This window comes from Syngnathus scovelli, chromosome 1 (genome assembly GCF_024217435.2).
Source record: "Syngnathus scovelli strain Florida chromosome 1, RoL_Ssco_1.2, whole genome shotgun sequence".
Taxonomy (NCBI): Eukaryota; Metazoa; Chordata; class Actinopteri; order Syngnathiformes; family Syngnathidae; genus Syngnathus; species Syngnathus scovelli.
The window spans coordinates 20,989,299-21,002,696 of NC_090847.1; the positions used below are offsets into that span (position 1 = coordinate 20,989,299).

Consider the following 13,398-nt stretch of genomic DNA (forward strand, 5'->3'; position numbering starts at 1 on the left):
ATCTGCTTGTTTGGACGAATATAATATAAGCAGTGGCCATACAGAGTGCACAGATTGAGGAGTTGCTAGGGCTGTTTATATGCAAGTGATTACAAGTTTGACACTAGTTTCTCACTCAGAAAATAGATTGAGCCTACAAAAGAGTACATTAAAGATTGATTTATACACAACACTGATATAATGTTATGTATCTGGTGTTGGAATACAATTCTTCAAGAAATAATGATACTTATACTGTAGCAAATCAAATATCTGAGTACTCCGGAGAATTCCATTAAATCACACGAGACGATTACATCTTGTGAGACGTTTGTAAATTCATGTGAAAATCTCATGAGGATTCTGTTAAAGTCCTCATAAGAATTTCTCAATTATGAAACTTCACCAAACCTATTGAGACCATAGGGGACTTCATGTGAACCTCCTCAAATCACACGTAACTTGTGTAAAACATCTAAATTATGCAATATTTCTTTAGGATAACTCTAGACTTCTACGAAGCGTTACACTGATATCTTTCTTTCTAGTAGAAATGTCTAACAGGATAGTCGACTGTAATTGGCAAGCTTTGAATTGTAACATTTGAAATTGTGACACCTAAGATCAATCGCGGCGGGCAAACCACGGTCACGTCACGCATGAAGGTGGCATTTGATGATACACGGCTAATGACAAAATCAACACACATGCTAAGTTAATATATATCCTCCCGCGATGTCTTGAAACTCCAAAGTCTATACTTTACTTGGTAGTGTAAAGCGTTGAATGACATTTGTGAATTTCCCATTTTAAGCTGCAACGCATCGTTTCATTTGTTTTTGTTTTTATTTTATTTTAGGAGTGCAGGAGAGCCATCAGGAGAAGGTGATCGCAGTGTCTGGAGAAGGGACGATCCATAGCCCGGATTTCCCTCGCATTTATCCCAGGAACATTGTGATGGTGTGGAGACTGGTGGCGGCGAGCAACATGAGGATTCAGCTTTTCTTTGACGAGCGGTTCGGCTTGGAAGACCCCGAGGACGGAATATGCAAGTAAGGCCTCCGGATGCGTTCATTTGCAAAATGACCTCTTGGGTTCCTTCCTTTGGACCCTCGTGAATATTGAAAATCAGGAAGTAGCATATTTAACGGCGTCGATACATGCAGCGGCTAACGATAACGTACACTTATACACGCTCGCGCTATATCTCTTTTGTCGGCGGGGTCACTTTCAATTACGGCTCGTGTTTGCCTCCGTTGCCATTTCATTTCAAGGAGGAGCCGGTCGATGACGGCCGTGTATGCGTTTACGTTGATACATCACCACTGACTGGACGTCACGCAGGCGACAAATCAGGCCAAGGTGGATGAGTGAATGAAGAAGAGCAGGAGGAAGCGGGAGGAGTTGGGGGGGTGCTTAATGCCGAGCTACTCATGCCTGGAGAGTCCCCTAAAGGATGACGAAGAGTACTGCAGACTCGATTTTTCTCACCTGTGTAATTGGCAAACCTATGCTCAGAGATCATTTCAATGGAATCAATTGTCTATTTGTGTTGTCCTACATATGAAAACAACCAGCTAATCTAATGAGACAGTGAGGGATGTAATGATGATGAGATTTGACATCTTTTTTTTTTTTTCTCGCGAACATCATTTTAAGCGTGCTGACAGAATTAAAGAGAACGTGATAACGCCCAGCCAATACTTTCAGAGCGGACAAAAAAAAAAGACAAATATTAAAAGGTATGTAGAAAATATATATATAATTTTAATTATTTTTAATGCACATTTTATACATTTTTATTGCAGTTTTTGAAATTGTATTAATGTTTTTAAATCTTTATAAAATAGCACAGAAAATACATATTTTAATCCTATAATTTAAAAAGATATATCACTATATTCAGCAGTTAAAAACGTATTTTGAAATGTAAACAGGCAATTTTTTTAATCAAATCTCGCAAATTTCACATTTTCCGACATACATTTTTTCATTACCTAAATGCATATTAAATGTAACTTGCATTCCAACTATTTTTGTCAATGTTCAAAAGAGTTACTTAAGTGATAATTTCCTCAAATTACAATTTTGAATATTTAAAATTGATAAAAGTCAAAGCCATTTAAAATAAAAGCTGCAATAAATGTCTATTTGTTTTCCTCAATTGGAACACTCATACTCGCAGACATCCAGTTGCACAGACCAAAATAAAGTCATCACAAAAATATAAAAATATCTCCCAAGAATATACGTGCACTTATGTGGACAACATAGCCTGATGCAATCGGCATGTTGGAAACTGTGGGGCGAATAAGAGCAACCCTTATTTTCTGGGGTTATCCAGGTCCAAATGAAGGCTCGAGGCATTTGATTGCATCCCAGAATGCTACATGAGAATGCGGCATCCAATCATCTGCACACACACGCATGCACATGCATTTACATTCCACTCACAGGGCTCTCGTCTACGCATTTTGACATGCAATGAGGAGCGTCATTAGAATGGTTTAGAATCCAGAATTTGTTTGTAGTCGCTTCTGTTTTGTGGCGGCTGTCATGAATAATTAGTTTTTCTTGTGCTTTTCTTCAAAGGATTTTTTTTTTTTAATACTCTGTGGATCATTTCCAGTCATCGTTGTCCTCGCAATGTCTTCAAGTTGCTACTTAATGTAGCGTATCAGCCTATTTTCTTCCATTGCTGTTCAACAGCATGCCAACTTACTGCATTATCGATGAGCCATCTGTCGCTACAAAACGTGTTGGAAGACTTCCACTCCGCTGTGTTTGCTGCTTGATCACAATACTAGCATCACTGATATTATGTATTGTTTTTTTATTGTTATGGCGGCGGGAAAGGTCGAAGGTCAATGCCTTGCTCAAGGACGCATTGATGTGTCTGTCTTGCGGAAGAGGCAGGGAGCAAACGTGTGGCCTTCGGCTTACAAGGCAACCTCGCACGTGATTGTTTTTAATGGTTGCAAGGAGGCTTTCTAGCTATGTCTGCCTATTTATCTATCCAACCTCGTTACCTATATCTCCATATAGATAAATTTCCATCCATCCAGCCAACCACCATCTTCTGGTGACCATATTTTGGCTGGCAATCTAGTCATCTGTTCGGCTATCGAGTTTTAGGGACTTTGGTGTTTATAAAAATTTGCTTTAATTTCTCTGAATTGAAATACTGTGAATCATCTATTCTGCTAACGAGCTAACGATTTTGGTTTCAACGTTTTATTGTTTTGTCTTGTTTAAGATACGACTTTGTGGAGCTGGAGGATCCGAACGACGGGAGCATCCTGGGCCGCTGGTGCGGGTCGCAAGCGGCCCCCGCGGCCCACCTCTCCAAAGGCAATCAGGTCCGCGTACGCTTCGTTTCGGACGAGTACTTCCCATCCGAGCCGGGCTTTCTCATCCGCTACGCCATCCAGCCGGCGGTAAGAATTACGTCATGTCAGCTGAAGCGCCAATTGTCATTTTAGACCACATGGCAGTTGGAAATAGTCGTTTGATTTAATTTCACTGAGGTGGAAACAACAACAGCAATATATTTGGTAAATTGGCAATTACGTACGTTTCTCTGATTCTGGTTCCAAGCATTTGAATGATTAATTAAAATGGAACGCATGCTTATTTTGCTCATCAACTTGCACAGGAATGGGGACAGCTCATTTATTTTTATCACGCAGATAAAACCAAAATATCAACATTGCTAGGGAACCATTTGAATCAGGATAAGCTCAAATTTATTTTTATCATTTCTATTTTGATGTTGTATTCTTTTTGTATTTTATCTGGTTTTATTAGCACTTTTTCCCATTTGCATTTAGAATACTTTTATTTTACTCCCATCATTGTAATTGTTTAGATGTGTGTTTTTAGTTATTTTATTTTTAATTTCTTAAATAGTTTTATTTGCATTTTTTACAATCTGGATTTTTCCCATTTATGATTACTTCCAATCTTTTTAATTGTTTGTTTTTATTTAGTTATATTCTTTTTTTTAATCATTCGAGTTTTGTCATTAGCGTGTTTATTTGTATTTGCATTTGATCTGTTTGCTACACTTTTTTATTTGTAGGGTGTATATTGTCTTTATATTAAAATTTATATGCGTGTTACTTTTTTAGATTCGTACTTTTACTTACATTTTTATCTTTTATTTTAACATTTTTATCAGCTAAACAGTTTATTTTCATATTTCTATTTGCTTTTCTTTGGACAAATAACTTTTCCAACATGCTCTACCTTTAATGTCTTCCACCTGCGCCCTTATCGACTCTCCATCCAGATGATCCAAAGGTTATTGTTCCCTATGAAAGCGGAGACCTTGTGAAGGGAATAAAGCGTCTCGTCGAGGGTCCTTGACCCCTGCACGGCTTTCATTGGGACTCCTGAAATGAAAGGGGGATAAAGAGGAACTGGAGTACTTTTTAAATTGTCCATGGTTTCGAAGTAATATCCCATCCTAATGTCTATATTAAGCTCTGCTATACACTATATATATATATATATATATATATATATATATATATATATATATATATATATATATATATATATATATATATATATATATAGTTATATCCAGTCACTGTTTCTTTTCACACCTTAATATTGCAAGATTGATAGTGTCGAGCGACCTTTCCGTTCACCTTTCTTCAAGTCATAAAGCAACATGGAACAATGTCACAATGGTTCATCTGTCGTTTATAATCAGGGGTGAAAACTGCTATAAAAAGGCTCTAATAATAACCGGTCGCTAATGTGTTGCGTTCAATGAAACGGTGAAAAGTGACACTTAATTATGCCATGCATGAACAACCATGGTGTAAAGTGTTTTTATTTTTATTTTTACAATCTTTGTTTTTTTGTGTGATGACTTCATAGCAGTGTGTTTGTTTTGCAATCATAAAAACTGGAGCAAAATGACGTTCCAAGTCATAATTTTTATTTGTGCGGCAGTTTTTGCATTGATGTTCTAATTGCTCCATTATTATTTCTACTTATTATCTATGCTTGATGGCAGTTAGCCACCACTACCACCGATCTTGGGTACCCCACCAACCAAACGTCCCCAACTTCCAAGTCACATTCAGGGGCAAAACCTTTGTGAAAATGTTACCCCTTCTGTCTGCTCTTTGAACCTTACGCGGTGGAACAGCGGCGCTCTGTTCCCAGCTACCGGAACCCGCAGGAAGCCACACGGGGGCCCATCAAGAGCCGCTCTGTCATTGACAGGAAGCCATTTTTGGCAGTCGGCTTGTTAAAACACAGAGAAGGAGTAGGAAGAAACATTTGAAGCTAGCGCAAAAGTGGTCACACATTGGTACTTGTGTAAAATAATACTCTTGTAAATGTACTGACTTAACCCCTTAACTTGGGTCAAAGTTCAGACTTAAATGCAGTGACAGATAAATTACTCATTCAGTATTTAAGGAGAAGATTTGATTATATGTATAAGTTGATATTCTGCTACTAATTCAACTCTTAAAAAAAATACAGATTGTTACATTTGGCTAAACGGAGCTCCTTTAATTCATTTCAACATAGTTCCTTGGCATCAAGATGCAGCGGAAAACTAATTTGTCAAAGTGAAGCACCCCAACTCACTTTAACAAAGCTTATTGGAAGCAATGTGCTACAAAATGGTAGCAAAGCACCGCTTTTGTTTAATTGAAGCTCCTCATATCCATGCCGCATGATGGCAACAAAATAAGACTTAGTGAGGGTAGGTTAAATAAAATCCTTAAGTATGTGATTTTGGGCATAAGCGACCACGAATATATGGGACTTTTTTATAGGGAGATGGAAGACATTAGGAGAACTGATTCATCGTTTTTTTTCTAAGTCTCGGTATTTACGCTTCATTACTCCGTGCAAGTCACATCCATGTCAGCCATTTCCCCTTCCGTGCAGGCAGAAGTTAGCGGGATAAAACTGCAGAGTCTGTTTTTACACCAACCTCAATTGCAGACTGTGAACAGGGCAGGGGAAAAAAACAACAACACAAGCCACATGATTTCACGCACAATAGACTTTGTGGCTTAATGGAAGCGAAGCGGATTGCAGAGAAGTGGTTACCAAAGCATGAGAACGGCAGAGAAAGTTGTCCACGTGTTTTAATAGACCCTTTCCTGACGAGTCGTCATCATTTCAGTCGGCACAAAATAAACGTAAGCGGTGGTAACGCGGCCATCGCAAAATGCGCTGTGATGAGTAAACAATTTTAGTCTTATTGTTGTCATTTTCCGAGAGATTGAAACGTGGAATTGATTTTGAAAGGAGCCATTTTGGCAAGGAAATTTACCATGTGACAAAAACAGTCCATGTCCTAAATGCACAGGAAGTCTTCCATGTTGGTTTGAAAAGGCCACTTTCCGTCCATTTCCTGCATCTTTCCGATCGTCTTTGAAAGGGGATACCCTTCCAAATCAACAGAGGTCTTTTGCGTCTGCATTTATATCTTAATTGGCAGCCGTTAGAAGTCACAGCGGGCCTCGCTGGCCGAGGGAGCACGCCGCCGCTAATTGGGGGAGGATTGCGCCGTCAAAATTCATAGGCTGTTAATGACTTCCAGTCGCTGGACTCTGCCAAGGCTGGGCCAATTTGCCGCTCGCGCTACTGCCGCTACTCGCTGCCAAGATCTGTCGGTGTTCCACGCTTGTGTCGATTTATCTCAGCGAGGCTCCGGCGAAACCAAACGCTACACTGTAAGCTTTCTTAACGAGCTGCTTTCGTTAGAGCCACTGCACAGATGGGCCTCAGATGTTGTTGTGTTTTTTTGTTGGGGGGGGGGGGGGCACCCCTCTTAAGGAGCATTCCCAGGAGAATATGTAGGAGTTTAGTGCATATGCATTAATCCATGTGGGAGAGAGCGGAAACTGAAGGGAAGGATAGGTCATTCTAAAAACAACATGTGATTTGATGAAGGCTGTGTGATGGCATGTGTATTGTTAAAAACTTATTTGTTTCATTCTTTACCGTATTTTTCACACTATAAGGCGCACCTTCAATGAATAGCCCATTTTAAAACATTGCCCATATATAAGGTGCACCGGATTATAAGGCGCACCTTCATTGAATGGCCTATTTTAAAACTTTGTCCATATACAAGATATATACATTTGGCCCGCAGGCCAGACTTTGGACACGCCTGCTGTAGTGGCTCAATATTGGTCCATATATAAGGCGCACCTGAGTATAAGGCGCTTGAGAAAATTGGAGGTTTTTAGGTGCGCCTTATAGTGCGGAAAATACGGTAGTTTTATTTTTATCTTGGGTTTCACATGTATTCAAATATACTATAATTTTTTAATTGATCTTACATGTTTGCTTTTTGATTTTTTTTATTCTTATTTTGAAGTATCTAAAATACAACTTTGTTTTTATCTATAGTTGTATATTGCTTTTTATTTGGACAATATCTTTTCTTCAATTTTATTTTTGCTTTCCTGATGAGCAAATTTAACATGCATTTCTTTTATTTATTTTTAACCAGTAAAATTAACATATTCATCTTTATGTAACCTCTTGTTGCCAGGCAGAATTTGCCCCCAAAGAAATCAGTTGCACTGAACATGAAGCCAAATGGAGAAGCACAAAGAAAATGGTCCCTCAAATCACAACTGCAAATATTAACTACGATTTCATTTACAGGCACTATTTTTACAATTGAATCACTTCTGGCATTCTCGTTGACCTGATTGCTTTATTGTACCACGTTGAACTAATCGTTAAGGCAGATGGCCATTGGCCACCCCACCCTGTGTATGCTACAGGACTCCTTCACCTCATCTGTATTAAAAGGGGTTGAAAGTAACGCTTTTGATTCACAGCTCAAAATAAATGTATAAAATAACTCCGAAATCCATTCTAACCTCAGACAGCTGAGGAATTCATTTGTGGTTTTGGTATTTATATTCTTGAACGTAAATATGCGACTTGATGGAAGGTGGTTTTCACATTCGCTCAATGGCAATAACAGAAAGATAATATGAAATTCAGCCTCCAACGCTAGTTTCACTCTGCAAAGTGCAATTTGGTGAGTGTGTCTATGATTTTGATGATCTGCTGTGAAACAGGATAGTTTTGTGAATTGGGTTTGAAAACACATGCCCTGTTGGATTTTGCAAGATAAATTTTGGTTGGCTTGGCTATCATGAGTAGACCCACAAAAAAGTCTCAAGACATCATGCCAGAAAAGAAACAGGAGGTCTGCTTGTTTGGTTTGAAGTAGCCAATTTTGGCTAATTTGGATTTTGCGATTATGTCTGACATTCTTATTGACCTTCATTTCCTTTCAGATTCCAGCAGAAGCCGAATCTCCGGACCTGCAGGAGCTGTCTGCCGCCGTGTCAGGCCTGCGGACGGTGGAAGAGGTGATGAAATACTTGGAGCCCGAGCGCTGGCGGCTGGACATGGACGACTTATATAAACCTACGTGGCACGTTCTTGGCAAGTCCTTCATCCATAACAAGAAAGTCAGGGGTAAGTTTATAGATAACTTGGTTAAGGAACATTGAGCTCAAATAAGATTATTGTACTGTAAAAACTCATTTAAAAACATTTTTGCTCAATCTCTGATTTGGTGGAGGATCAGTGACTGTCAACGATATGAATCTTCCTGTTTTTGTTCCCCCAAGGAGGAGCTGACCTCAACCTGCTTTGGGAGGAAGCTCAGCTGTACAGCTGCACGCCGCGCAACCTTTCCGTGTCACTGCGTGAGGAGCTCAAGCGGACCGACGCCATTTTCTGGCCCAGCTGCCTTCTGGTGAGGCGTTGCGGCGGGAACTGCGCCTGCTGTGCAAACCGTTGCTACGACTGCCAGTGCCAGCCCGCCCGCGTCACCAAGAAGTACCACGAGGTAGCCGCAAAGAAATGAATCAAAGCCAGTCTTGTCCTTGCCAAATGTCTTTTTAAAACTCTTATTACTTGTTGCATTTGTTTATCACAAACAGCCATCAGTTTTATGGCTCAATTTAACCCCCGCTAACAACTTTCATTATTCACTTACCTCATAATGAGGTTAAATTAACTTTTGTTAACCATGTTGAGTTGTCAGTTTCACTTGTAACATAATGCAAGTTATATAGATGTGACTTTTGCTTCTAAGTATTCATCTAACTGATTAAATTGTTGTCAAAATAATTTATAATTATTGTACTTTCAAGATAAGAAAATAAGATGTGTTTATCTAAAAACTACAACTAAATCCTACTACTAAAATGTCTGTGTTCAACAAATAATTTGTATAATTAAAATATAATTTAATACAGTGCTTCTAAACAAAAAAAAAAACAAAAAAAATCACTAAATTCAACCTAAATCATTATGTGATAAATAAAGGGGCCATTTGAAATACTTTGAATAAGTTGGAAAATAAAAAAGATCCTACATTCAACTGCACATTAATAAGTCAATCAATTAAAATGTCAATCTAAATATAACAAATTACAATTGTTAAAAATTTGACAGCATTTGAAATCAGTTGCTAACCAAAACAGCAGCACCCACTGTGGGATACAAGCAGCAATGTTTGAGTATATGTATATATGTCTAAATATGTGATGCCCCCCTCCATCAGGTTCTGCTGTTGAAGCACCGCAGCGGAGGCCGAGGCCTGCAGAAGTCCATGACCGACGTGGCCTTGGAGCACCATGAGGAGTGCACGTGCGTGTGCAAGGACGCCGATAACGCCAACAATAGCACACCCGTCGGACACGATTAACGCCAAATTGGACAAAGAAAGTAAAACCAAGATGGGGACGGATTCAATCTCCGGAACGTCGTGGAATAAATACTGAGACTACAAATTCCACCTGACTATCTGGAGTGTTAGAAGACAATTTGAGATAAGGACTTGCCTATTCTTCACCTTTTTGGGGGCTGATAGTGTCATGGAAAATGGGAGCTTCTTTTGTTCAAGTGCTTTTGCTACACTTGCCCCTCCAAAAGTATTGAAACCCCTTTATTATTGCGTACACTGCCTTGACTGAGCTTGAATGTGATCGCTGTTACGAGTGTGGACACGTGCCGACATATTTTTTCCCCTCAGTCAAGTCTTATAGGTTTTTAATTTTAAATTAACACAATTTGGATATTTGTCTTTTATTATGTAAATCTTTTTGTAAAATATAATTGGATAAAGAACACAGCCTGACGGTTCCAATACTTTTGGTGGGTTTTGATAATCCAAAAGCCTCCTTCGTGTGTAAATATTCCATTTGCATTTCTTTTCCTTGCTGAGGTGCCTTTTTTCCTACCAAAGAGACTGTGGTTGCTTCATCTGAGTCACATACACATTTCAAGTATTTATTTCCTTGGCAAAAAAGACATTTAACCTTTAATGTCATTGTACAGATAGATTCGCCTCCATTTTCTGCCTGTATAATTTTTTAAATGTGTTTTTCATTCACTCATGTTCAGTTATTTATCTACTGTCTCCTCTCCCTCTACAACTGTTATTTTATTGTACTGAAATTCTGAAATAAAGTCTTTCATTTCTTATTGTGGATGCCATGCATGGAAATGGTAAAGTTGGGGAGAGATACAGAAATGAATAAGTCATTTTTTTAACAACATACAATATACAGACAACATAAAATTTAAATGTGCAACAATATTCTAATGTTTAAAAACAATTTTACTAGCCAATTAGCTTAACTTTTATTTTAGATTTTTTTTTTTTAATAATTTAAAATAAACGCTAGAATGCTCTCAATTTGTGTAACAATACTTTTTTGTCAATGTCCCCACTAAAATTCTTATCTTGTCGTCTAATGTGTTCCCTGGCAGGCGTTTGGGAAGGCAACAGATGCTGCACAATGAAAGTGTCTCTGCTATTGTGGCGTGATGCCATTCCACTAGAAGCCTTTTCCCCTTGCACACACAATGGGCGATTAATATAAAAGCCACTCACCTCCTCCCCAACATTTCATCATCCAAAATCCATAAATGAGCCCAATTGACCTCAATTAATCTACACCTTTCCCCTTAACCATTTTCACCATCACACAAAGACATGCAAGGTTTCAAGGACAAGTAACTTTGTCAAATGCTCAGCAACCATTAAATCAGGAAGCAGCAAATTATCCAGCAAAAAATAAATAGAGAGAGAGACAATGGACATGGCAGAGAGTGGGAATGGCAAAATATCTGAATGTTAAAGACAATTCTTTACTATGCATATGTGCATGCTTTCTCAAAATGTCTGGCACTGTCTAAGGCAATTTGACTTTCAGGGGATGGCATCTAGACCACGTCTGTGGGGTGGCAAGATTCATCCCACCAAGCAGCAAATGTTAAAAATGTCTGCTTCCCATTGATTGCAAGCCTGCACAATTTATAGCTGCTTCAAGGCTGCTGCAATTGGGGGCTGTCCCTCATCTCACAGTAATACCATTGAATTATATTCTTAGATTTTCTTACAACTTTTATCTCTTAAGTTCCACTTATATTGCATTAATATAAAAAATGTTAATATTTCATCAAAACTACACAAGCAGGACCATCTCTTAGCTTATCGTTCCCAGAAACTTAAAAAAAGAGAGAATTTTTTTTTTACCTAGCAGACTCGAGATGTATTTTCCTCTCGACATGTCGGGACTTGTCCAATTGCCTCTGTGTGAGTCACACTAGAGTGGACGTGCACAGACACAAACGCACACAAACACACACAAACACACACACACACGCACGACAAACTCCTATTTATGCTCTTCAAACCCACACATGGACTCAGTTTGCAATCAAAGCTGAACACACACACACACACATGCACACACACACATGCACACGCACGCACACACACACACACACACACACACACACACACACACACACACTTCCACTTCCAGCTCGTAATCATGCAAAATAAGAGAACTGCGGCCAATAAAAACATCAGGGCCTGAAGAGGTGTTTTCTTTTAATGAGACAGCACTTCCTGTCTCCCTCACTGTGTTAAGGAACCCGGAGCATGCCACTAAGGTAAACTTATGCCAAGGCATGTTTTTATTAATGAATTCTATCGTAAAACTCATTTTGTTAAGGTTAGGGCACTAAAATGTGTAAAATAAATTCTAAAACTACAAGTTTATTTTAGATTATACAAATAGAGTCTGAAGATTGAAAAAAAACTGAGTCTAAAATGCATAATTGAATTAGTGATTTAAATCAATAAAGTTATAACAATTTATTTTAAATTACACTTAAATGTGACACTAAAAAAATTCTAATTTTGCAAGAATAAGTATAGAATTAAAAACAAATCAAAATACTAAAAATATTAGTAACTGACTTCTCAATTATGACATTTTGTAATATGACTCATTTTTAATAATAAAAAATATTTTCTCATAACATTGCCCAACTAACAACACTTTTAAAATACCGACCAACAATATTCGTCCTTTGAGAGTTAGCGTGACTATTATTCATCTTAAATGTGTTTTCCTTCATTCAAGAAAAGCCCATTTTCCCCTAGACTATTTCAATTTGCCTGTGATGCTGTTGCCATGGCAACAGACATCTCCATGCACCCAAGGGAGGAGACTGGAGGCAGAGTTACGCGCGTACACAAAGACCTCGAGCGCGACTTGTCGTACATCAACATATACGTTGTTGTTTATGCATGCTTGTGAATTATGAATCCAAAGTCAATCCGGTAAACCGCTACAATTTGAGGAAAGTGAAAAGCTCACTCCCATGTTGGGGATATCATTTCTAGAGTTCATATATCAGAGACGGACGATGGAGGCGGTTGCCTGGCAACCACCCCTGAGGTATCTCGCAGCTTCTCAGCCACTAACATTTTTTTCAACGTCAAACACGAGCCAGACGTTTATTTTCATTCGGCTCACATCGTTGGCCCGGAGGGTAATTAAAATCTCATATGATTCTCTTCAAATGGAGTAATATAGGTTCTTAAGGCACTAAAGAGTTGGTGCCATATTTGATTTTTTTTTTTTTTTTTTGCAGACACCAGCTTTACTTTAACTGAATACCTGCAACAATTTAATAGTAGTAGTATTAATATTACATATATTAAAATTTTGAATGGGCTTGAAAGATACATAAATTCCTCAAAGAATAACTTAGTGCTTTTGTTGTATGATTTGGGAACAAAATGACTAAATGAATCCGAACAATTTCAATTTGAGATTATTTCAACCGGTCAGAAGAATGTGGAAATTAGTGCTAAATCCACTTTTAATTTGGGTGAAATTTCTTGGTGTTATGTCAAACAGGGTTTGAGGGTTTGGTTTTCAAATTCGTTAAGTTATGGTATCAGTTTCAAAATTAGCCTAAAAGGGCCACTTTGAATCAAAATGGCTTCTTGAGTTTTTTTTTTCATGGTTCTACTTCTATCATACTATCAAAATATTGTGAGTTCTATGTATTAATCCACTTCCGATAGAG

The 13,398-nt window shown here is 38.3% G+C and overlaps 1 protein-coding gene and 1 long non-coding RNA gene across 3 annotated transcripts in view; one reads left to right on the forward strand and one right to left on the reverse strand.

Moving 5' to 3' along the window:
• pdgfc (platelet derived growth factor c) overlaps positions 1 to 10,488 on the forward strand; it is a 27,363-nt gene extending 16,875 nt beyond the window's left edge. For both annotated transcript variants that reach the window (XM_049738785.1, XM_049738869.2), the window contains 5 exons: positions 839 to 1,031; positions 3,236 to 3,416; positions 8,286 to 8,469; positions 8,625 to 8,845; positions 9,566 to 10,488. In XM_049738785.1, coding sequence (XP_049594742.1) covers positions 839 to 1,031; positions 3,236 to 3,416; positions 8,286 to 8,469; positions 8,625 to 8,845; positions 9,566 to 9,709 — 923 coding nt within the window. In that variant the 3' untranslated portion in view covers positions 9,710 to 10,488. The remainder of the gene's footprint in view (positions 1 to 838; positions 1,032 to 3,235; positions 3,417 to 8,285; positions 8,470 to 8,624; positions 8,846 to 9,565) is intronic.
• Positions 1,727 to 11,741, reverse strand: LOC125980005 (uncharacterized). Its single transcript, XR_007485519.2, has 3 exons — positions 11,546 to 11,741; positions 4,228 to 4,373; positions 1,727 to 2,392 (listed from the first exon to the last, which is right to left on the reverse strand). It is a non-coding gene; the product is annotated as an uncharacterized lncRNA (long non-coding RNA).
• Between the last annotated feature and the right edge of the window lie 1,657 nt (positions 11,742 to 13,398).